The sequence below is a fragment of the Cetorhinus maximus genome, chromosome 11, assembly GCF_964194155.1.
Source record: "Cetorhinus maximus chromosome 11, sCetMax3.hap1.1, whole genome shotgun sequence".
NCBI lineage: Eukaryota > Metazoa > Chordata > Chondrichthyes > Lamniformes > Cetorhinidae > Cetorhinus > Cetorhinus maximus.
Genome location: NC_135889.1, coordinates 60,384,661 through 60,410,959, shown reverse-complemented (window position 1 = coordinate 60,410,959; position 26,299 = coordinate 60,384,661). Strand labels below are relative to the sequence as shown.

The 26,299-nt window shown below is 43.6% G+C and overlaps 1 protein-coding gene across 1 annotated transcript in view; it reads right to left on the bottom strand.

The window, feature by feature from the left end:
• cirsr (corepressor of RBPJ and splicing regulator) overlaps positions 1-26,265 on the bottom strand; it is a 60,337-nt gene extending 34,072 nt beyond the window's left edge. The window contains exons 1-4 of the mRNA XM_078552073.1: positions 26,097-26,265; positions 16,295-16,389; positions 3,548-3,636; positions 3,221-3,275 (exon numbers count right to left, since the gene is read on the bottom strand). Of these exons, the coding sequence (XP_078408199.1) occupies positions 3,221-3,275; positions 3,548-3,636; positions 16,295-16,389; positions 26,097-26,168 (311 nt within the window). The 5' untranslated portion in view covers positions 26,169-26,265. The remainder of the gene's footprint in view (positions 1-3,220; positions 3,276-3,547; positions 3,637-16,294; positions 16,390-26,096) is intronic.
• Between the last annotated feature and the right edge of the window lie 34 nt (positions 26,266-26,299).

Genomic DNA, 26,299 nt, shown 5'->3' with positions numbered 1-26,299 from the left:
AGAGAGATCTGGAATCATGTGCTTTTTGGGTGAGGATTGTACCCATGGAACTCAGCTGGACTAGAGCTGCTGTTGGCTGGAGATTAGGCTAACTCTTGGAAGAAGAGGAGCTGAAATCTTGCGTGAGGATGACAGTTTTTAAAGGATTTTGTGACCCACATCGATGACTGCTGTCTGGGTGGGTCGCTGAGAAATTCGGGGAACCTGCCTTGGTGGTGTCTGCCATTTAATGTGCAGTTTGCGGTGTGTTCAACCATAGTTTGCCTGTTAATCTCATGTTAATTCTGTAGAGTACTGTTTTGTTTGTTGATTTTTGTAAAGTAAAATTTATTCTGTTTAAAACTGTGGAATCATGTGGCTTTATTCTCTTAGTAAGTAATTGGGATTTCAAATTTTGTCTACTTTAACAAAAGAAAATGTTCCTGGCATAATGAGATTGGGGCGTCTGATTTGGTTTCGTAACAAGAGGAAGAAAGAGAATGGGGGACTATAGGGTAGTTAATCTAGAAATTAGTCATAGACAAAATGTTGGAATCTAGGGGGATCATTAAAAGATGCTTTGTGTAACCATACCAGGATTTTCTGAGTCAATAGGAATTTATTGAAAGGAAATTGTGTTTGACAAATCCATTGAGTTTTTTTGAGGAGCTAATAAGATGGATAAGGGGAAAACCAGTGCATATAGTGTATTTGGATTTTTAAAAATCATTCGATACTGAGTCACACAAGAGGTTGTTACACAAAAGTAGGATTCGTAGAATTGGGGGTAATAGAGCAATACAATTTGACGATTGGTTAATGGGCGAAAAACAGAATAGAAGTAAACAGGACACTTTTGGGTTGGCATGCTGTAACTAGCGGGGATACCACAAAGATCAGTACTTGAGCATCAGCTATTTACAATCTGTATTAATGTCCTCAATGAGGGGACTGGGTGTAACATGTCCAAATTAGCTGACAATACAAAGTTAGGTGGGAAAGTAAGTGGTGAAGAGGATGCACAGAGAAATATAGATAAGTTGGGTGAGTGGGTGAGAACATGGCAGACAGGATACAATGTGGTGAAGTGTGTAAAAAAAAGAATGAATATTTGAGAGACTGGGAAATGTTTGAATTAAGATAGGCCTTGTTGTGTTGTCCTTCTATACATATCAGAGAAAGTTAAACATGCAAAGTTAAACAAGCAAGCAATTAGGAAGGAAAATTGTATGTTAGCTTTTGCTGCAAAGGGATTGTAGTATTGAGTAAAGAAGGCTTATCACAATTGAACAGGGTATTGGCAAGGTTGCACCTGGAGGGCTGTGTACAATTCTGGTCTCTTTACCTAAGGAAGCACATACTTGCCCTAGAGGGTTTGTAACAACGGTTCACTAGACTGGTTCCTGGGAGGAGGGGATTGTCCTATGAGGAGCGATTGAGTAGACTAGGCCTATATTCCTGGGATTTAAGAATGAGAAGGCGGTCTAATAGAAACATATAAAATTCTTAAAGATAGGTAAAGGATAAATGATTTCTGGATCATGCTCTCCAGAACGCTATCACTCAAGAGGCATAATTCAAAATATAGGGACAATATGGAAACAGAGAAGTGTGTGGCTGTCTACAGACATAGCAGAAAGAAATGGGTTCCCTGCAGCTGTGAGTTGTAAGTTATAGTGGCTGTCCAATAGATAGGAAAAATGCACATGGCTATGGGAAAGAGCAGGGGAGTAGAACCAATGAGATAGTTCTTTCAAAGGCAAGATGGGTCAAATGGCCTCCTTCTGTGGTGTATGATTCTTGTGTTGTTCAAATATTAGATGGATAGTGACAGTGACACAGAGGAGTGTGGTCCCAAACATTAATGTGGCTGTGTAGAATAAAAGACTGCCCAAGCTATGTAAAAGCAGGCAGACTGAAGAATTCTATAGTCAGGGACATAACCTTTTTTCCAGTCACAATCAGAGGTCCCAAATGGTATGTTGCCTTTTAGGTCAGCATGAAAGACATCACGAAACAGGTGGGAAATGGTAGGAAGGGGAAGGAAAACAGCAAAAAATTGTGGTTCATATTGAAATCAATAACATTGATAGAAGTACATCTGAGGTCTTGCAGAGGAAGTTTAAGACCTCAAGGCAGAAACCTCTACCTGGTCAATGCGTGACTGCAGGACTGGTGCAGGAATGAAGGGTTCACATTCCTGGGGTATTAGAAAAAGCTCTTGAACAAAGAAAGGTTATTTGGAAGGGATAACCTTCACCTGAGCCAAAATTGCACCAACGTTCTTGTGGGAAGGATAAATAGTGCAGGGGATAAGCGTTTAAACTAGTAAAGCAGTGAGAAAGCATAAAGACATAAAGATCCATAAGGGTACAAAATAAATATATTAAAAGCAGGTGCAAAGTATGGAATTCTGAGAGTGAAATGAAATTTAAAAGACAGGCACATGATTAAACAAAAACAGAAAATGCTGGAAAAACTCAGCAAGTCTAACAGCATCTATGGAGAGGGGAAAAAAAAGAGTTAATGCTGCGAGTCTTTATGACTTCTTCAGAGCTAAAGAGAAATAAAAATGTAATGAAATTTACACTGTTTAAGGGGTTGGAACTGGTGAAGCTGGATAGAAGGTCAGCGATAGGTGGAAGCAAAGGAGAGATTGCCAGAGATGTCATGGACAAAAGGGTGTTAATGATAGTGATACTGGCTAAAGGAAGTGCTGATGGTGGCATCAAGGTCAGAAAGCAGAATGTGATAATAGCAGGACAAGGGTAAGCACTCTGGAAAGAACAACATGAACAAGTGACAGATGGCCCTTGTGGGGGTGGGGTGGGAGGAGAGGACGGTGGTGGGAAAAAAGATTGAAAATAGGATAAAAAGTGGGGATAAAACAATGCTGGGGTGGCCTGAATTCAGAAGGGGGCTTCTGATGGAGGCGCCCCACACCCTTCCCTCCCGGGATGTAACTTTGATGTATTTTGGGCTTCCCCCACAGAGGTTCAATCTTCCCGCCAACTTAAAATTTAAGGCCCCCACCGCCCCCCCAATCCCATCTAAAAACCCGCTGGCGGGGGAGGGTAAAATTCTGGCCTTAGAGTCCATAATGTAAGTTAAACTATAAGTATTTAGACATTTATGGCTTAATTTTTCAATATCTGTCTTCACAATAAACAAATGCATGGATTTCTGCCTATATCCTTAAAATTGAGGGATGTCAGCAATTGCCATGAAATACTATACTTACTTTTCTCGTGGTGCAACCTTCTGCCATTCAAACTTGTATTCAGTCTCTCCTTCTTCTGTCTGCAACCACACATTCAAAGATTTTAGCAAGAATATACCAAAGAAAAGAAAATTTTCAAATATTTAATTTAAATGGAGTACACTTATCAACATGATCTTACCTCTTTGTTCTCTTCATTGCCATTCAATTAGAAAAAGAGAAATTATGTTAGCTTGTACACATCAATATAAGATCTTAAAACTGAAAGAATGATGATGGAAATTAAATGCATGCATTTGGTATAGGCATATTAGACATCTTAAAAAATTCTTGAAGCAATTTAAATACTTGTTAAAATCTTACCACTCTTTACTCCTGGAGGTGCCTCATACATAAAGTTAAGCCCATTCTTTACACGCTCATCACCCATGAGTAACCTTAAAAAAAATGCCAATTTCAGTCGATTAAAAAGTATTTTTATTTTTAGAACACAGGATTGTTTCCAAATATCTTTTTATACATTTGTGCTCACTTAAACTATTTATTTGTTTAACAGGAAAATGGAAGTACAAGCAAACTTATATAACACAGCAAGTTCGTGAAATGTCTTCAAATGTTTGGCTGTGAACAATATCACAGGAAACGGACAGGTGAAATATTACATAGTATCAACAGAAAAAAGATAAAACCATATTATTCTTTTAAAGTAAAGCAGGAAACTAAGGTTATAAATGAAAATTAATGAAAAGTAAAATCAGAGTAGTTATCAGCAGCATCATTTTTATTCAGGCAAAGTAGCAAAGGCAAAAATATTGGAATTATTCGAAGTACAGTTACATGTTATAATGGGAAAGGTAAGGTACTACAGGAATGAACTTTTAAGGGCTAGATCGGCTTTTCTTATCCCTTTACTTTTCTTTTGTGTATCTGGTTATGCTTTTGGTCAGAATGTTCCCTCAAGGTGGTTTCACATCATTTTCCAAAATGCAATGTGCTATCTGTTCAACAACTTCATTCACAAATTATCATATGCGTATGAAAAACTATAGCTTAACTGGACCATTAGAATGCTACTTCAAACAAAATGTGGAAAAATTCATAATTTTATACACAGCACAATTCTGAAAATGGCAGTATCTAAGATTGTCGACATCTGCTGTTCTAATCAATGACCTGCTCTACCAAAAACCTGAAACATTAAAGCTAGGAGTATATTTACACGATGGCTCGCAACTTCTGGACTTCTGGGATGTATTAACTGGGGGATACCCCAAAAATGCGCTGGGGAACCCCTCACCCCCACTGCCCCACCAGAAGTCCCCAGGTGAGGATCGCACAGCAATTGCCCAGAAAGTTCAAACTTCCGTTGGGCAATTGCCCTGCAGTCGGAACCATCCGAGAGTACAACATAAATCGCAAGCTTCAGATGGTTCCAACTGTGTTACCAGAAAAGTTAGAAGAATTAAAACCACTTCTAACTCCTGGGTAACTATAGTACTGACCACCCCTGACCCCCCACAGATCCTCCCACCCAAAGGCCCCTCCAACCACATGACCCCCCGAAGGACCCTCCCCCACTGACCACCTGACCCCCCAGACCCTGACCAACCAACCACGCCCACATGACCACCCGACCTCCACTGCCCACTGCAACCCAACCCCCCAACCAACCGACTCCCCCACTGACCACCTGGCCCACCACTTCACCCGACCAACGGACCTGATCCCCCCACTGACCACCTGACCTTCACACCCCAACCAACCGACCCACCCTGAACAACCCGCCCGAACTCCAACCCCTCCGCCCCCACTGACCACCTGACCTCCCATCTCCCCAACTGGTCCAACACCATCCCCCCCATGCTATAAACAAAAGGGGGGTGTGGCTTCCATACCTTCGACTCTCCAGCCTATGACCGAAGGCCTCAGGAACATGCTGCACTTCACAGTTCTCGCCCACCTGAGTCGCAAGGTTGGGCAAAAAGGAGTGGCTGGAATTCCAGGTAAGAAACAAGGAGCGGAGTGGCAATCCAAGTCTGATTGCCACTTCACAGAAATTCAGCTTGATGCTTAACATATCTGCAAACAGGCAGGCGGACAACAAATTTTGAAGGTAAGTTTTTCTTCCATGACTCTATGTTTGGGAATTTCTGTGCTCTACAATGCAAATAATAAGTGCAAGAAAATGGAATACTCTTCCACTTGAAGCACCTCTGCTAGCATAAAAAAAAACTCAAGCTACATGTCACATGGAGAGCAAATAGCCAACCAGAGGCAGGTCAGTGGTGACAAGTGCAGCATGGGTTGCTGCTTTGCGCAAATCAAATAAATGATTTATCATGTAGCCATCTCTGCATAGCGAATCAGGCACGCAAGCAACACAGTGTCTGCTAGTTCTCGCCAATCATCTGCACAATCAGTCTACCACTTTAAACAGCATGGAGGAAAGACTCGCCTTGGTCGTTCAATGTCTCACTGAAGTTCAGCAGTGCTTTCCAGCTCTTGGTTAGCAGGAAAGCACAGGTGGGCCATGAGGTAGAAGATGGAGAAAGGGCAAACGGAACTGTGGATTCTGCTCATGGGCACACCCATTTCTCATCCTTTGCCTCTCCTGCACCCACCCCTTCTCAGGCAGAGCCTAATATCACCAGATGACAGTCTGCCTCTGCACAGGTGGGGCAGTCTTTGACAGGGCTCTCATGGGTTCCAAAATCCAGGGGGACTTCTACTTCTGTTACCCTTGAAGGACCTATGGGAGATGAAAGGCATGAATTTGATAAGTCAGTTCTAAGTCTATACTGTTTAGATTTTGACAGTTTGTGGTGGCAGCAATTCAACATGAGTGACTGTCACGTGCCAAGTAGCAGTGTGATACCTAATTCTGTCACCAACTATGTGGGAGACCCCCATTTCTCCATTATCTATGCCCATGGACTGTGCCACTCTGTCAATCTCTAATGCCTTCTCCACAACAGCAGTCAGGGTGGCTGTCGCTGCAGGCCAACTCCTGACTTTCCCTGTAGTTGTCTACTTTTTTCCAGCAATGACAGAAAGCAGAAGTTTATGAAAGTGAGAAGTGGAATGAGTGGAGAAGATGGAATGAGAAAATTTATGGAGGCTGACTGTGAGGGATGGTGTGAGTGGCACCAAGATGAGGGCGAGTGTGAATGTTGGGTAACCAAATGAAGGTGCGAGAAGCTGCTGAGAAAAAGAAATGGGTGGAAGGGATAATGGGAGCTTGTCAGAAAGGTACGGTGATAATCATGGGGGATTTTAATCTACATATAGTCTGGAAAAATCAGATAGGCAAAGGTAGCCTAGAAGAGGAGTTGTGTTTTTCCGGGATAGTTTCTTAGAACAGCACGTTCTGGAGTCAACCAGCAAATAGGTTATATTAGACCTGATATTGCGCAACAAGACAGGATTAATTGATGACCTCATAGTGAAGGCACCCCTAGGTAGCAGCGATCATAACATGATTGAATTTTACATTCAGTTTGAGGGAGAGGAGAGAGAGTCCAAGATTAGTATTTTAAACTTAAATAAGGACAATTGAGAGGTCATGAAAGCAGAGCTAGCTAAAGTGAACTGGCAAATTAGTTTAAAGGGAAGCAGTGGCAAACATTTAAGGGGATATTTCAGAATAGGCAGAATAGATATATTCCAATAAGAAAGAAAAATTCCAAGGGGAGGACCCACTGTTCATGGTTAACTAAAAAAGTTAAAGATAGTATCAAACTTAAAGAAAAAGCATATAATTGTGCAAAGATGGGTGGCAGGTCAGAAGATTGGACAGAATATAAAAAACAGCAAAGAGTGACTAAAAGATTAATAAGGAGAGAAAAAGTCAGTACGAGGGAAAGCTAGCTAGAAATTCAAAACCAGATAGTAAGAGTTTCTATACATAATTAAAAAATAAAAGAATTAACAAAGTGAACGTTGGCCCTATAGAAAGTGAGTCTAGGGAACTAATAAGGGACAAAAAAAGAGATGGCGGGTGAATTAAACATGTATTTTGCATCAATCTTCACCATACAGGATACAAGCAAAATCCCTAAAACAACCATAAACCAGGGCCTGAATTTCACGCTTGGCGTGTGCGCCAAGTCAGAGGGAGCGGAAGCGGATGCGGAATCTGCTCCCAGCCGCGGTCGCATTGCAAACGCGATTTCATGCTGGATGGCCAATTAAAGGTCCGCCCAGCGTGAAACGCGCCTTCTCAATGGCCGGGAGGGGCCAGGCGGGGGCAGGAGCCTGTTGGGCGCCAGGCACTTTACAACCAGCAGAGGTAGCTCCCTGAAGGCTGCCGGGGAAAATCTTTGGAGTCTGTCTAGGAAATTATTTTATTTGAACAATGGCCTCACCAGCATCTAGAGACGTCAGGTGGGAGGGCAAGCTGAGTGGGCACTAGGTTCCCCCATTTCTCGGATGAGCGCCTCACGGTTCTTGTGGAGAAGGTTGGTGTCAGGCAGGACACGCTAGTACCCAGGGATGGCAGGAGGCCACCGCACCTGACCAAAAAAGCCTGGGAGGAGATGGCAGCCGAGGTCAGCAGCCATGGCGTTGCGCAGCGTACATGGGTGCAGTGCCACAAAAGGTTCAACAATCTGCTGTGCTCAGCAAGGGCGAGTACTGAGTTGGCATGGATCAGTGTGGAGAAGTGTTAAGGGCTGGCCAACCCCTGTGGAGCCCAGGGGTGTTGGAGTCTGAGTGCCAACTATCACTGACAGCGGCGCTGGCCAAGGTGTGAGCCCTGGCTGTTTGGCCTGAGTGCCTTGCGGGTTGAGGGCCACAATTTGGATGCGCCCTGCAAGGTGTATGGGGGTGGGATTGCCAGGTTGCACTAGTGCTGCAGGTTGACTGTGGACAAATCAATGTTCCTCTGTCATTTCAGGAGATTAGAAGCCATAACAACAACGAAAGAACTAAGACAGGTGGAGGACCCCAAACCTCCTCATTCTGATGAGGTACAAGATGGATGCATTGGGGCTGGAGGGCCGCCACCCACCTCGGTCAGCTGGTCGTGGAGAGGCAGGGTCTCTGACGAAGCTAAGGGTGCAGTGAACAGAGCTGAGAGTGTCAGATTGTGGAAATATTCTTGTGTAGTCTCACCATTAATGGGAGCTCAAACCTGGAGTCCCCATTGATCGCTGAAAGATGGTGGAACCATGATGCAGATCTCCATGCTCTCACCAGGGCGTCTGGCATGCACAGTGACAGTGTGATGACTTAAACTAACGACATGTCGTTGTTCTCCACTAGAATTGCCAGCTTGCCCACGAACGCAGGACCCCGAAGAGCCACCCTCAAAGCCAGCGGACCATTGGGCTTTAGATGCACCTACGTCACACCCTCTCTCTGCATCAAGCACCAGCACAGATATTAGCATCTCAGTGGGCATTAGATCGTCGGCTAGAATGTCGCTGCACAGCAGTGAGGGCACTTCACACTTTCTTGAGGAGCAGGCGGAGGCAGAGAGTGCCCAGAGCGCCGCCAGTCGGAGCACTGCTGGAGACCGGGATGATGCTGATTCAAAGGCAGGCGATGAGTCTCTGGAGTCGTCCATTAGGTGGTAGATGCTGGATGTCCAGTGGGAGGATCTGGCGGAGATCCATGAGGGTATGCGTGCCATGGTCTCTGTTTACACTCATTGCCGAGCACACTGCCTCCTCCATTGAGAGAATGGCAACTCTCATGGAAAGGCAACCCCATGGACAGAATCAGGGGTTCCTGGAGTTGGGCTTGGACCTGCAAGCCCTCACAAAGACAATGACCTCAGGTGCCAGTACGGGAGATGGAGGAGGCACCCAGGATCCCAGCTAGGTGCCGGTCCATCAATGACAAGCAGGGAGGTCCAGAGCGACCTCACGTTGGCGCACAAGCTGTTTGTCGTCTCTGCGGGCTCCTCTCAGAGCGCTCTGGATGTCTGCAGCTCCTCTGTGCCTCTGCCAGCGACCGTGGCATCTGATGAGGCTGCGATGACTGGGGAGAGGCCAACTGTGGCACTGGCCGCTCCCTCCCTGGAGGGGCTAGCACAGGCTCCACTGGCCAGAGGGCAACTGCCAAGGTCATCAAGGCCAAAAGGATAGCAGAGTCAGCAGCTGCCTCCAATGCCACTGCCAGCAGGGGGAGAAGGCACAAACTTACGTTTGTGAGTGTGGGTCTTAAGGCACCGTGAGCACAAAAGGGACTGTTCACGGGTGATCTTCTGTTCTGCCATGTTTTGTTAATATGTTTACTGGTGTGACCATCAACACCATATATTGTTATGTTCATTTGATGAGAGTGCCCACATAATATAAATTTTGCTTCTGTCTTAATGGCCTGAGTATGCTTCAATTGTTTTGTAGGTGCAGGGCATGCCAGTATCTCATGCTGGACACGAGTGGCTCTAAACTTTATTGCACAGGCACTCAGTGGACTTTCGGTTCAAAGGAAGGGGTCATTTCAAACATCCTGGATGGAGGCAGCACTGCTGGCATGAGGAGGAAGCAGATCTTTGGCAGCCTAGCTAAAGGAGTGTTGGATAAAGGCGTCCCCCTACCTCCCCGAAGGATCCAGAGGTCTGCCTCCATGTCCTCACCAGGCTCCTCTTCTGACTCACCACTGGACTCATCATCTGTGCACTGTGGAGCTGCATGATGAACTTCTCTTCCTCTAGTGGGCACCCGCCTTGCCAGAGCCAGATTGTGAAGAGCTCAGCATGCAACCACTATCAGCGACACCTGCTCTGGGGGGTATTGTGATACTCCCCCTGAACAATCCAGGCATCGGAAGCGCATCTTCAGAAGACTTATGGTCCTCTCTATCACCGCCCTTGTGGAGGCAGACTCCTATTATATCGCTGCTCTGCCTCTGCTCTTGGGTGGCGGAGAGGCGTCATAAGCCACCTTTTCAGGGGATAGCCGTTATCACCCAGCAGCCATTCATCCAATCAAGCTGGAGCACTGAACAGCTTTGGCATCTGTGAGTGAAGATGTAAACGTCATGGGGGCTGCCAGGGTACCTTACACCTTGCAGAAGCTGCATCTTGTGGTCACAAACTATCTAGGCGTTCATCGAGTGGAAGCCCTTCCTGCTAACAATGGTAACTGGCTGACTCACTGGTGCCTTGATGGCAATGTGTGTGCAGTCCATTGTATCGTAGATGCAGGGGAGCCTAGCAATCGTGGCAAACCCTCTGGCTCGCTTAGCCTAGCTGGCCTCATCCGTATGGAAATAAGTAAATGTCATTACCCGCCTGAACAGAGCTTCTGTCATCAGCTTGATGCAGCTGTGGACAGCTGATTGGGAGACTCCACGAAGATTCCCCACTGGCCCGTGGAAAGAGCCGGGGCCTAGAAGTTGAGGGCCACTGTGACCTTCAGAGCCACTGACATGTGGTCTCCACCCGTACAGTTGGAGGTGATCTCAGGCCCAATCATATGACAAATGGAAGTCACAGTCTCCCTGGAGAGGCAGAGCCTCCTTTGGCATTGCACCTTGGACATGTTGAGGTAGCTGCACCGCTGCCTGCAAGCCCTGCAGCAGGATAGTGGCACCTTCTGCGGCCCCTTCCACCTTGGACTACCTGCTGGCCCTGCGCCCCTTGTGCCTGCACCTCTCCTCCCACATGTCGCTCCCCTGTAAGCTGCATTTGGACACCTGGCCTCCTCTTCCTCCTGCCCCTCTCTTCCTCAGATGAGGAGGTGCCACCAGCACCAGCATTACCAGGCTGTCTGGTGCCTGGAAGAGTCCACATGGTCAAAATCCTCCAGGGACCTTGGAGATGCCGATGAGTCCTGAAATGAAGCCTAGAAGTGCTGAGACTGAAGCTCAGAATGGAGGTGATGCTGTCAAGTTCAAACAAGCAACTAGCAGTAAACTATCTCCTCACTACTCACAATGGCAATGCCGCAAACCCTTTTTATCCCACCCTTGAGTGAGGTTTCATTAAAATTGGGCTGTCCGCCTGCCCGTTTTACCCGTGTGATAAGCTCGAAATTGCACGGGCAACGTAAAATCTGGATCAATTGCCTTGTTAATTGCCTTAAGTGGCCCTTTAATTGTTGGCAGCATAGCTCTGACACCTGCACATGCCCACTGACCTGAAGATTGCTTGCCTGACGTCATCTTGCACTATTTCATGTCCGTTTGGGTCGGACACGCGCCCGCCTGCAAGGCATAAAATTCTGCCCCAGGAAATGGAAGGGAGGGAGGAACTCAAGAAAATTACAATCACCAGGGAAGTGGTATTGAACAAATTGTTGGAGCTGCAGGCTGACAAGTCCCCATGTCCTAATGGACTTCATCCTAGGATCTTAAAAGCAGCAGCTAGTAAGATAGTTGATGAGTTGGTTTTAATTTTCCAATATTCCCTAGATTCTGGGAAGGTTCCATTAGATTGGAAAATAGCAAATGTAACTCCTTTATTCAAAAAAGGGAGGAAGACAGAAAGCAGGAAACTACAGGCCAATTAGCCTAACATCCATCATATTGAAAATGTTTAGAAGCTATTTTTAAGGACGTTATAGCAGGGCACTTGGAAAAATTCAAGGTAATCAGGCAGAGTCATCATGGTTTTGTGAAAGGGAAACCGATTTATTGGAGTTCTTTGAAGAAATAAGGGGCTGTGGATAAAGGGGAACTGGTGTATGTACTGTACTCAGAATTCAAGAAGGCATTTGATGAGGTGTCACATCAAAGATTATTGTGCAAAATAAAAGCTCATGATGTAGCGGGTAACATACTGGTATGCTTAGAAGATTGGCTGGCTAACAAGAAACAGAGTAAGCATAAAAGGATCATTTTCAGGTTGGCAAGATGTAACAAGTGGTGTACCACAGGGATTAATGCTGGGGCCTCAACTTTTTACAATTTATATAACTGACTTGGATGAAGGGACAGATGGTATGGTTGCTAAATTTGCTGATGACACAAGATAGGTAGGAAAGTAAGTTATGAAGAGGACATAAGGAGGCTACACAGTGATATAGATAGGTTAAGTAAGTGGGCAAAGACCTGGCAAATGGAGGATAATGTGGGCAAATGTGAAATTGTTCATTTTGGCAGGAAGAATAAAAAAGAATCATATTATCCAAATTGTGGGAGATTGCAGAGCTCGAGATGCAGAAGGATCTGGGTGTCCCAGTGCATGAATTGCAAAAGGTTAGTATGCAGGTACAGCAAGTCATTAGGAAAGCTAATAGAATGCTATTGTTTATTGCAAGGGGAATTGAATATTAAAGTAGGGAGGTCATGCTTCAGTTATACAGGGCACTGGTGAGACCATATATATTGCTTACAGCATTGGTCTCCTTACTTAAGGATGTAAATGCATTGGCAGCAGTTCAGTGAAGGTTTGCCAGATTAATACGTGGATTGGGCGGGTTGTTTTACGAGGAAAGGTTGGACAGGCTAGGCTTGTATCCACTGGAGTTTAGAAAAGTAAGAGGCGACTTGAGCTGTCTGCAAAGGAAACAAAAATTGAAAGGAACCTCATTTTGAATTTGTAAGATAAAATGTGCTTTGCCTGGTGTCTATTTAAAGCCTATGGTTTATTGTTGCCTTGGTGAAGATTTTAGGAGTGATTAATTTGGGGAGTTGTTTAATAGTTATTATGTAGTAATTTGTAGATGTGTATGTGTATAATACCTTGTAAAATTAATAAATGTTTAATTTAATTTATATAAAAAACCTCTGGAGGCTTGGTGCATTTCTGAATTCAAAGTTGCATCTCAAACATACCAATTGAAAATATAGGTTATGAGAGTTGTTTAAAGTTGCCCGCTGGAATTTTAAATAACAGCATTTGCCAACTGGTGTGTCATAACACCCTTCGATTTTCTCCTATTATTATTGGGATGCTTTTTCTGTCTTCTACCTCAGCAACAGTGCACTTGCGGCAGACACATTATCTGAACACATTACACCACACTCATTGACATATTTCTTTCCCTCGTGAGGTAAGGTTGCCCATAATAGGTGCAGCAGCAGTTATGTGGCGGGGACAGGTGGACGTGCTCACCCCCATGCAGCCAGGATAGCAGGCATTCACCAGCACAATGTGCTTAATGCGGTGGCACACCAACTGCACAATGAGTACGTGGTAACCTTAGCGATTGTGGTACATCGTAGTATTGAGATGAACACCCGCAAAACCAATGTGCAGTCTATATGGCACCCTGTACCAAAGGGAAGTCCGCTAACCTGGAAAAGCCACATGCATGCTCCAACTGCTTCTCTCTGTTCAGAGTGTACACAATGAAAACCCCTCTCCTGGTATAAAGAACCTCTGTCGACTCTCTGATGCAACACTGGATGGCAAGCTGGGAGATGTTAGCTATGTCGCTTGTTCCAACCCAGAAGGATTGTGGCGTGTAGAGGTTGAGGGGCATGGTCCCCTTCATCGCCAATGACATCGCCATCCTCACCCAACTCTGAGGCTGCAGGTCTAGTTCCAAGGGGCAGCTAAGCCCTGTGAGCGCCTCATTTCTGAATTGCAAACGATGAACACACTGCTTCTAGCGTAGGTGGAGATAAGAAAAGTGCTTCCAGAAGACCATATATGGATAAGAGCTCCTGTTAAGAGTATTTCACTTCTTCTCCTTCTGCTGCATGTCGCTTGTCTTCTTATTTGCTATCTCTGCATCATCTCCTCCTCAGGATTAGCCCAAGAGGGATTGCTATTATTACACCCATGACAGGTGGCAAGAGTTATGCCCAGAACCCTTGCACTAACAACCAATGTCTTCCTTAGGTTCAGTACCCAGGTCTACAGCCTTCAACTGCTCACAATGTGGTCTCCTCTACAATGGGGAGGCTAAACACAGATTGGGTGACCGCTTTGTGAAACACCTTTGCTCAGCCTGCAAGCATGACCCTGGTCTTCCTGTCGCTTGCCATTTCAATTCACCATCTTGCTCTCATGCTCATATTTCTGTCCTCAGCCTTCTACAATGTTCCAGTGAAACCCAATGCAAACTGGAGGAATAGCACCTCATCTTCCAATTAGGCACTTTAAAGCATGCTGGGCTTAAGATCGAGGTCAACAACTTCAGACCATGAATTCTGTCCTCCATTTTGAATTTTTCCCCAACCCCCTCCACCCAACAGGGCCAGTCTGTAACTTGTTCTTATGTTTTGCTTTCAGAGTTTGCTAATCTTGTTCTGCTACTAACTGATCTTTATGCCACTATTAGCATCTGACCTTAGTCTTTAACATTATCTTTATCACTCCCTTTGTCTTGTGTCCATGACATCTTTGTCAAATCTTTCCTGAACTCCCACCTATCCCTGACCTTCTATTTCGCTCCATCCCTTCTCTTCAACAGTATAAAACTCATGAGATTTCTACCTCGCTTCAGCTCTGAAGTCATGCAGACTTGAAACGTTAACTCTGTTCCTGTCTCCACAGATGCTGCCAGACTTGCTGAGTTTTTCCAGCATTTTCTGTTCTTATTTCCGGTTTCCAGCATCTACAATTTGTCTTTTATTATACCACATTAAGTACGTAGCCTACAGGTAGTCTGAAGTGAGATATTGGTCCAGAATCAGGGGTAGTAATAACAACAACAAGGCTGTCAGTGCTTGCCATTATTACATGGTAAAACTGACAACTGACATCTGCAGACATACAGTTTAACATGGAAATTTAAAAGTTGATGTCAGTGATACGCTAATCTTCTACAGGATGCACTGTTGCAGTCTTCAAAGATAGAATCATTAGAAATACTGATTTGTCACAAATGTCAAATATTTATACATTATTCTGCCTGTATAAACCAAACCAATGAAAATGTTAAGCTTTGTTTATCAGGTGTGACTGAATTTTTAATAGCGTTTCAAGTGAAAATTTGTACTAAACAACCTCCCCAGCTCTGAAAAGATAATTCATTTCCTCAAAACATTTCAAAACTGCAGACTTTTGTTAATAATAAAAATTAAGTTTTTGTTCTGTTATTTACGTTTCTCCTTTAACCCTATGTGTACATCCCAATCTTTATTTTGCTTTCTGTAGAATAATTTAAATGTGAATTACATTCCCTGCTTTGCTATGTGAGAATACTTCAATCTCATTGACTGCTCAGCCTTCCCTTTTGTTGGATTCTGCAGATCCCCTGGAGAAGGTGCAAACTGAAACTAACTCTAAAAAAGAGAAAATCTACACTGAGTCCGTTAAATCTTTGCAAACAGCTTTTTGAGTCCCTTCACTAATGACTACAAAATCCATGTAAATGTGTACTTATTGCCTTAACGTGTGTGCAAAATAGTAAGGAAGCCTGGTTCATCAGCACATCAATTTTTACTTCACCCAAGTGGCAAAAAAGGATGATTTTAGACTTGTGTAAACTCTTTCATTTTAAGTACATCACTTATAACCTAATTCATTTCCAAATCTTTCCTGTGGAAAAACAATCCAAAACAAGTCCCTAAGCAGATAAAGTTACATATTGATTATTTTTAACTGAAGGCAGAATGGTTTAGGCTTTTTTCCTCTTATCTCCTTGATTCAAGCACCTCTCTAATGGGATGGGATCTGGGTGCCCTGAGTCCAGTAATATTTACATTTACATATGGGGGAAAGCTTCCTGAGCCACTGGGTAGGGGTGAGGGAGAAAGAGTGTCTTCTGTACTGGGAAAATTGGATAGCTGGCAAGCCGCTTTAATAAAACATTTTTGGTTTTGTTTAAAGAATTGCAGTTTCACGAATGGGGCTTGTATATAGCTGCACAGAACAGCTGTACATGTTCCTCTTTGATTTCCATTCTAGGTCCCCCTCTGGCAACTGGATCCTTGTGATCAGTGTTTCAAAAGTACAAATGTCAGGAATTACAGAGAGACTATGTTTTCCTTTTTGCCAAGACATATTTCCCCACAGCCAGCAGAAAATATCCACGAGACAGGGAGTAGAAAGTACATCTCAAGTTGCTTTCCATCCCCATCCATTCCAGATACTTCACAGAAAATCAGCTGAGTTGTGGTGGGGAAGGTGAGGTAGAGTAGGGTGGGGAGCAGAAAGAAAGGCGGAATGCCTAGACGCAAGAGTTAAACCAAAATATTAATTTGCACTATTAAGAGAAACCAAAAACTTATAAAACAGATTCAGTTCCATACCTGTTATCATATACTTCTTGCTCTTTTACATACTGTTGCATTAGTTCTTCTTGTTTCTTTTTTTCGTATGATATTTTTTGTTCTGCCATCCACACCTCAACAAAGATACATACAAACTTAGTCACTATGCCACTTTTTGCACTTAAATGTTAGATATGTGATTTTCAGAGTAAATTATTGAATAATTTAAACACCATAATCCTCCTAGAAAGGTCAATTGTGAAGTATTTCAGGATAGCTATAAAAGCTTCAGATTAAACATAAGTGAGCACACACAAATACACCCAAAGCTCCAAGTTTAAAAAAGACATGAAATAAGCTTATATATTCAGCATCTGATTATCTCTGTTCTATCAATAACATTAAAAATATTTAAGCATCGGACAATCCCATCCAAATGTTATTTTGATGCAGATTAAATTTACAACATATAATGTGTGAACAAACATTACTTCATGTTAAATAGTGAACTTTGTTTTTCTCTCCACATGTGCTGTCTGACCTGCTGTGTATTATCAGTATTTTCTGATTATGCCTCAGATTTCCAGCATCTGGCAGTATTTTGCATTTGTATTGCTCCTTCATGGCTCTGGATCCAAGTCATTCAAGAGAAGAGCAATCTCTGCTCATGTATGAAATCAAGGGCCAAACTAAGTTAAATTATAGCAGAAAGGGCAAACTGTAGTCAGGAATAGCTTTAGCTTGCACAGTCCTGCTGTTGAACACATCAGCAGAGAGTCAACCACATGGTGAGCAAAATACATCTGTCAAAATCCAGGACAACTTGAACAAAGCAGTTGACTAATAAGCTTAGTATGTAGCTGTTGGACCCTTTTAAAATCTTATTTGATTTTGTCTTTCATTCTTAAATCACTCCTAAATCTTCCTCATACTTTGGAGACCAGTTATCTGTGCTTTGAGATTAGGATAGGTTTTTTTGATTCTGTAACTCTGAACTGCTTTCAATGCAAATATGTCCCTCCTTAAGCATGGAAACCAAAACTGGATACAGTACTCCAGATGTGGTCTCACTAAGAAGGCCTTGAACAACTGTAGCAACACCTTGCTACTCTTGTACTGCACTCCCTTTACAATAAAGACCAACATTCCATTTGTCTTCCCATATACTTGCTGCAGCTGCATGCCAGCATTTTGTGACTTTGTACTAGGATACTCAGATCCTTTTGTGTCACAGATTTCTGCAGTGTTATGACGCAGCAGATGATGTGTGCGAGGCGGATCAAATTCACGAGGGAAGCTTGATCACATGGTCACAACTGGTCTTGCAATTTATATTTTATTTCAAGATGTGTGCTCTGGATTCAGAAGTAATAAGACTACCACGACTTCAGAGGTTTTTTAGAAAACTAAATTAAACATTTATTAACAAAAGGTTTCAAGCACATACATAGGTCGACAAATTACTACTATAATAACTCCTAAAACCCCTAATTAATCTGACTTCCAGTTACACCCCCATTAAAGCAACTAATTAAAAACAAATACATTTAAACAGACCCAGGCAAAGCCACACAATACCCTGGACAGTCGAATTCAAAGTGAGTTTTCTCAGCTTTGTTTCCTGTAGACAGCAACTTGATGTACAGAGGCTGGAGGCTTTTCACACTAGTGTTCAATCTTAGAATGCCTACTTCTCTGACACATAGCCTCATCTCCTCTATACATGTTCCTCCCTTTTAAATGCAAATTCCATGTTCCGGTATGTCTTTGGAACTTTACCTTTCTCATAATATGAATCTTTTCACACTGTTCATATTATCAGTAACCTTTGGGAAAAATAAACACACTGTTTGGCTTAGCATCTTCTGGCTAGGCGTAATATCTTACCACCTCTTTGAAATTCAAACTGCTACAGTTTATCTAAAAATGCTAATTTTCCTTACACCGCACATTCTAAAACTTCATCCATGTTTATGTATTTAGCATTTCAAACCTACCTCTTTGTTGATGACTCAAAGCCTCCAGAGCAGCTGTCTCCAATTCAATTACATCCCACACATACCTACCTTTACAATAATCATAACAACATTATGTGAATTATATTTTCTTAATACCAGTCTCTTCCATTTAAATAATATTCTGCTTTTCTGTTCTTCCTGCCAAAGTGGACCTCACATTTTCCCACATTATACTCCATCTGCCAAATTTTTGCTCACTCACTTAACCTGTCTATATCCTTTTACAGGCTCTTTCCCCTCCTCGCATCTTGCTTTCCTACCTGTCAGTGTATCATCAGCAAATTTAGCTATCATACATTCAGTCCCTTCATCCAAGACAATAATATAAATTGTAAATAGTTAAGGCCCCAGCACAGATCTCCGTGGCACTCCACTGGTTACAGTTTGCCAACTTGAAAACAATCCATTTTTCCCCAACTCTGTTTTCTTTTCGTAAACCAACCCTTGATCCATGCTAAAATGTTACCCCAACACTATGAGCTCTTATACTGTGTCATAACCTTTTATGTGGCATGTTATTGAATGCCTTTTGGAAATCCAAGCAACTGGTTCCCCATTTCCACCCTGCTTGTTGCTTCCTCAAAGAACTCCACAACTTAGTCAGACACAATTTCCCTTTCACAAAACCATTTTGATTCTGCCTGACTGTATTATGGTTTTCTAAATGTGCTGCTACTTCCTCCTTAATAATGGATTCTAGCAATTTTGCTATGACAAATGTTAGGCTATAGTTCCCTGCTTTCTATCTCCCTCCTTTCTTGAACCGAGGAGTTACATTTGTGGTTTTCCAGTCTGCTGGGACTTTTCCAGAATCCAGGAAATTTGGAAGATTACAACTAATACATCCACTATCTCTGCAGCTACTTCTTTTAAGACCCTAGGACGCAGGCCATCAGGTCCTTGGGACTTGTCAGCTTTTAGTCCCATTAGCTTTTCTGGTACTTTCCCTCCCCCCCTAGTGATTGTGATTGTTTTAAGTTCCTCCCTCTATTTTACCTCTTGATTTTTAACTATTCTTTGGTTGCTTTTTGTGTCTTCTACAGTGGAGATTGATAAAATACCTGTTCAATGCTTCCGCCCTTTCCTGGTTTCCCATTATTAATTCCCCAGTCTCACTCTTTAAAGGACAAATGTTTCCTTTAATTACCCTTTTCTTTTTTAAATACTTGTAAAAGCTCTATGTGTTTTTATATTTTTAGCTAGCTTTCTCGCAAACTCTAACTTCTCTCTCATTACTTTTTTAGTCATTCTTTGCTGGTTTTTAAAATTTGTTCAGTCTTCTGACCGATCATGAATCTTCACAACATTGTACACGTTTTCTTTCAATTTGAAACTATCCTTAACTTCCTTAGCTAACGACAGATTGTGCATTCTTCTTGTAGAGCTTTTCTTTCTCGTTGGAATATATCTTTGTTGAGATATCCTTCAAAGTGTGCTGCTGCTTTTCTACTATCTTACCTTTCAACCTATTTCCCCACTTCACTTTAGCCAATTCTTTCTTTGTATCATTGTAATTGCCTTTATTTAAGCATAAGACGCAAAGCTTTGATCCATGTTTCTCACCTCCAAACATGATAGAATTTCACATTCAGTTATGATTACTGCTGCCTAGAGGCTCCTTTACTATGAGGTCATTAATTATAATATGTCTTAATTATTATATGTCTCAATGAGATCTCATTGAATCTTTAAAAGCAGGAGAGCATCATATAAGATCTTGTTTTTTTAATTAGGTTAAAAATATCAACTGAATTTATTAAGTAAACAATAAATTTGTTAATCTAGCCAAGGAGATAATAGACATATATTTATATTAGAAAGTCTTTTTATCTAATTCCAAAAAGAGTGAAGAGAATGGAGTGGAGTGAGTTAGGAAAGCATGGAGAGATAAAGGGAGGTGAATGGGAAAAGGGTGGCAGGAAGAAGGGAGGGGGATGAGGACAATATTGCAGAGAAGATTGAAGTGGGGGAGGAAAGGTTAGCAGGAGAGATTATGATCAGCATTAGCCTCAGTGAGGGGCATGCAATACAAATGTTGCCTTATCCGGGCACGAAGGTACTAACAGAACTGAAGACAGTTTAAACACTTTGGAATGCCCTGAGGTTGTGAAAGGCAATAGAAACAGAAGTTCTTTCTTGTGTTACCAAACAAATTCTGATCCTGAAGCCTTCAATTCTAAAGCCAGTTCAACCAATATGCAAATGTATTAAAATAAAGCTTCTTATAAATGTTAAAATGTAAATGCACACTAACTGGATTGATAGAGACAACCACCAAATTGAATTTGACAAAACTACTTAAATTGTCACAGTTGCATTGACTTAAGATGTCTAGAACACTGATGTGGATAAAATATTACAAACTGTCCACAATATGTCTCTACTGAAGCTAGACAACACCAAAACCTACCTGCATTTAAATAGCGCTTTTATTATGGAAAGCTTCCCAATGCACTTTACAGGCATTGAAAATATGCAGGCATCAGTCAAAGAAGAAGAAATTAGGAAGGGTGACCAAAAACTTGGTCAAATAGGTGAGTTTTAAGGACAACACAAAGAAGGAGAGAGAGCTAGTGTGGCAGATGGGGTTAAGGGAGGAAATTCCAAAGACAGGGATGTAGGTGGCCGAAGGCAAACTCCCGATGGTGGGGTAAGCACGAGATGTCGGAGGGTTCAGAAAAAGTTTTGGGTTGTAGAAGGTTAAAGAAATGGGGAGGGGCGAGGCCATAGAAGGATCATAATTTTAAATTTGAGGTATGTGGGAACTATCTACTGATGAGGCAATTCAGAACTGCTGGAAGACACTGAAAATCATGTTCTTATACAAAGAGTTTGTTAAACACCATTACTGGGTTGTGGCAAGTTTCTAAAACATCTTGTTTCCAAATAGTAGAGTTAAAGTTTTCAAGTAGGCTATACCACCCTGCAGTTACTGGTAATGGACCCCTATGATTACGCTGAGTTTGCTACATACTATTATGGTCACCACTAGTGCCTTATTTTGTGGTTTAGACTTCTCTTTCCTTCCCCCCACCCCTGCAATGCCCATGCCGTTTCTTATGTCCATAATTTGAATACATCTTTCATTGTCGATGAAATCGCCTATGAACAAAACTGCATTGATATACCCTATCACGTCGATGGTTGGCATAAGGAAGGACCAATAATTAGCCCCAAACTGCAGAAAATTGTTTATGGGAAATAATTGGGATTCCCACTGTGTTTTCCAGTCACCACAAAAAGTGGAAAACACCACTTCATGTAGGATAAAACTACTGTTCACATTTTTAAAACAGATGAAATATTCAGAAGTTGTAAGGTCAACAAGATACTGTCCAGTACAGTAATTAGATGTGCACTGTATGCAAACTGAATTGACTACTTTAAAAAAGTGCCCAAATTCTTAGAAATCCATATATGTGTTAAGACTATTCTTACAAAACTCTGCTTGTTTCCTTTTGTATAGAACTTCAGTGAAAAGAAAAAAGACTCTTAACTTAAAACAAATCCCTGGATCATAGAGATTGCTTCAACTTCAAAGCAAAAGCTATCATCACAGAACAATAAGTTGTTTTTAAAATTCTTTCATGGGATGCTTTATTGTTCATCCACAGCTGCCCTTGAGAAGTTAGTTGGTAGTGAGCCGCCTTCTCGAAGCACTGCAGCTAGGGAGAATGTTCCAGGATTTTGACCCAGAAACAGTAAAGGAATGGTGATATAGAGTTGAACTTTATGCTGAGGTTGAGTGGAGCAGTAGGCCACTCAGCCCTTCAAGACTGCTCCGCCATTCAAAAAGATCATGGCTGATCTGATTGTAACCTCCCGCCTACCCCCAATAACCTTTCACCCCCTTATTACTCAAGAATCATCTAGCTCTGCTTTAAAAATATTCAAACACCCTCCTTCCACTGCCTTTTGAGGAAGAGAATTCGAATTCACAACCCTCAGAAAAAATATTCTCCTCGTCTCTGGCTTAAATGAGCGGCCTTTATTTTTACACAGTGACCCCTAGTTCTAGATTCTCCCACAAGAGGAAACATCCTCTCCACATCCACCCTGTCAAGACCCCTCAGGATCTTGTATGTTTCAATCAAGCCGCCTCTCACTCTACTAAACTTTAGTGGATACAAGCCTAACCTATCCAGCCTTTCCTCATAAGACAACCCGCCCATTCCTGGTATTAGCTAGTAAACCTTCTCTGAACTGCTTCTAATGCATTTACATCTTTCCCTAAATAAGACGACCAACACTGTACACAGTACTCCAGATGTGGTCTCACCAGTGCCCTGTACAACTGAAACATAAACTCCCTACTTTTGTATTCAATTCCATTTGCAATAAATGATAACATTCTATTTATTTTCTTAATTACTTGCTGTACTTGCATACGAGCCTTTTTGTGATTCATGCACTAGGACACCTAGTTCCCTCTGAACCTCAGAGCTCTGCAATCTTTCACCATTTAGATAATATGCTTCTTTTTTATTCTTCCTGCCAAAATGGACAATTTCTCATTTTCCTATATTATACTGCATTTGCCAGGTCTTTGCCCACTCACTTAACTTATGCCACTTTGTAGCCTCCTTCTGTCCTCTTCACAACTTACTTTCCTACCTATCTTTGTGTCATCAGCAAATTTAGCAATCATACCATCTGTCCCTTCATCCAAGTCATTTATATCAATTATAAAAAGTTGAGGTCCCAGCACTGATCCCTGTGGCACACCACTCATTACATCCTGCCTAACAGAAAAAGACCATTCCCTCAATTTAGTCTGCAGCATTCGCTGCTCCCAATGTGGTCTCCTCTACATTGGAGAGACCAAACGCAGACTGGGTGACCGCTTTGCAGAACACCTTCGGTCTGTCTGCAAGCATGACCCAGACCTCCCTGTCGCTTGCCATTTCAACACACCACCCTGCTCTCATGCCCACATGTCAGTCCTTGGCCTGCTGCAATGTTCCAGTGAAGCTCAACGCAAACTGGAGGAACAGCACATCATCTTCAGATTAGGCACTTTACAGCCTTCCGGGCTTAACATTGAGTTCAACAACTTCAGATCATGAACTCTCTCCTCCATCCTCACCCCCTTTTTTCCAATAATTATTATATATTTTATATATATATATTTTTTTCTTTTCCCACCTATATCTATTATTATTTTTAAAATGTATTTCTATCCATTATTTCCACCTTTCTGCCTATTTCGATCTCTTTCCTTCATCCCACCCCCACTAGGACCATCTGTCACTTGCTCATCTTGCTTTCTACCCTTAATGTCACCATTAGCACATCCTTTAGCTAATATCACCACCGTCAACACCCGTTTGTCCTTTTGTTTATGACATCTTCGGCAATCTCTCCTTTGCCTCCATCTATCACTAGCCCTCTATTCAGTTCCACCTGTCCCACCCCCCTTAAACAGCTTATATTTCACCACATTTCTATTTCTCTTTAGTTCTGATGAAGGGACATACGGACTCAAAACGTTAACTCTGTCTTCCTCTCCACAGATGCTGTCAGACCTGCTGCGTTTTTCCAGCAATTTTTGTTTTTGTTTCAGATTTCCAGCATCCGCAGTATTTTGCTTTTATTATAGAAGAAGACCATTTATGGCTACCCTCTGTTTCCTGTTAGCTAGCCAATCTGTGTAAAGTTTGGCAGCAACAGACTTTGATTGGCTGACATCTCTCGCCTCAGCAGTGCCATGAGGAGCCAGAAGGGGATGTGCAGCAACGGAGCCAGACTTAAAGGCAAATCTGGTGTCTCGTCAGGCAGGTTGGCAGGCCACGACGGGAAGCTTGAGTGGACTGGGCTTGTCAGGACAAGAGGAAGGGAAAACTTGCGTGGGGGTGGGGGTGGCCTCCAATGGTCAGGCCCCCCTTTGCCTGGCAGGTTTCACCTGGCGGGCTGGACATTTGAGACCAGCCTCCCTGCAGCAGGTAAAGTCCCAGTGGGTGCAGGAAGAGGCCCTTAAGTGACCATTAAATGGCCACGTAAGGGCCTCAATTGGGCCATAGAAGAGTGGGCTGCTCAGCACTCTCCTGCCACCAGGTAAAAATTGTAGTGGAGAAGGGCGGGGATGGGTAGGCAGCAAGCATGGCACCAATGTCATGGCACTCAATATTATGGCTCTCTTCCCCCACCCCCCCCTTGCCATGCCACCCCCAGGGGGGCATAAAATTCCTGCCATAGTTCTAAGCGTGACCTGGGGAGGAACTTGCAAGCAGTAGTGTTCGCATTAATCAGTTGTCTTTGGTCTTCTAGGTGGTAGAGGTCACAGGTGTGGAAGGTGCTGTCAAAGAAGCTTTGGCGAGTTTATGCAGTGAATCTTGTAGATGGTACACACTGCTGCCACTGTGCGTTGGTGGCAGAGGAAATTAATGTTTAAGATGGTGGGTGGGGTGCCGATCAAGCAGGCTGCTTTGTCCTGAGCAGTGCTGAGTGTCGTTAGTGTTGTTGGATGTTTTTTCAGTCCATTGTGGAGTTTTACTTGGAGCTGGTGTACTTGGTCATCACCTTTGTCCCTTCCGACACGGTGTCCTTGGCCAGTTCCCCGGGAAGCAACAGGTGCACGGCCGTCTGGATCTTCCGGGAGCTGATGGTGCTGCACTTGTTGTATTGGACTAAGCGGGAAGCCTCACCTGCGATACACTCGAAAATATCATTCACAAAGGAATTCATGATTCACATGGCTTTGGGGGAGATGCACTCATCCATGCCAGAGAAGAATATTCTAACACTGTTCTGATTTGTGCCTTGTAAAGTGGTGGGCAGGCTTTTGGAAGTCAGGAGGCGAATTACTTGTTGAAAATTCCTAGCCTCTGACCTACTCTTTGTAGCCACAGTATTTATATGGCTCAACAAAAACAGAGACAGAAATACCTGGAAAAACTCAGCAGGTCTGGCAGCATCGGCAAAGAGCACAGTTGACGTCGAGTCCTCATGACCCTTCAACAGAACTAAGTAAAAATAGGAAAGGGGTGAAATATATGAAACATCAACTGTGCTCTTCTCCGCCGATGCTGCCAGACCTGCTGAGTTTTTCCAGGTATTTCTGTTTCTGTTTTGGATTTCCAGCATCCGCAGTTTTTTGTTTTTATCTTTGTATTTATATGGCTGTTTGTTGTTTCTGAATTCAATCCTACTGTCCAAGAAACACACGAGCCAAGTTACAAGTGTTTATATTTGTAAAACTATTGACTGATTTGGTGAATGACACACTTGTTCACTTTTATAACAACTAGATAGATATCTTTAGTTGATGTTTAAACGTTGTGTTCATCAAGTTGAGAGATTTAGGAGTATGGAGTTTGAGAAAAACACCAGGGAAGGTCTGTTAACCGCATTCACGATGTACCCGTTAGTGCCCATGAAAGCCAATTACCCCCAACAATGCCAACATCAACCCGGTCCCCCCCGAGCCCGGGGGCCCGGTCACCCCCGTTCCCGACCCGAGCCCGGGGGCCCGGTCACCCCCGTTCCCGACCCGAGCCCGGTCACCCCCGTTCCCGACCCGAGCCCGGGGGCCCGGTCGCCCCCGTTCCCGACCCGAGCCCGGGGGCCCGGTCGCCCCCGTTCCCGACCCGAGCCCGGGGGCCCGGTCGCCCCCGTTCCCGACCCGAGCCCGGGGGCCCGGTCACCCCCGTTCCCGACCCGAGCACGGGGGCCCGGTCACCCCCACCCCCGAGCCCCGGTCACCCCCACCCCCGAGCCCCGGTCACCCCCACCCCCGAGCCCTCACGGTCGCCCCGAGCCCGGGGGCCCGGTCATCCCCGTTCCCGACCCGAGCCCAGTGGCGAAGGCCCCGACTCGCCGCTCACCTTTTTGATGTTGGATTTGGAGGCCGGATGAAAATCTTTTTTACACATGAAGTTGGCAAATGATTTCCCCATGTCGACGGGAATCGCTTCACAACCGCCGCGCCTGAGAATCGGGCTCTCCCGGGGAACGGGATTGCAAACGGAGCCGCCGGATCAGAGCGGGCCTGGCGGGGCGTGTCCAGCCCGGGGTGTTTATTATTTAA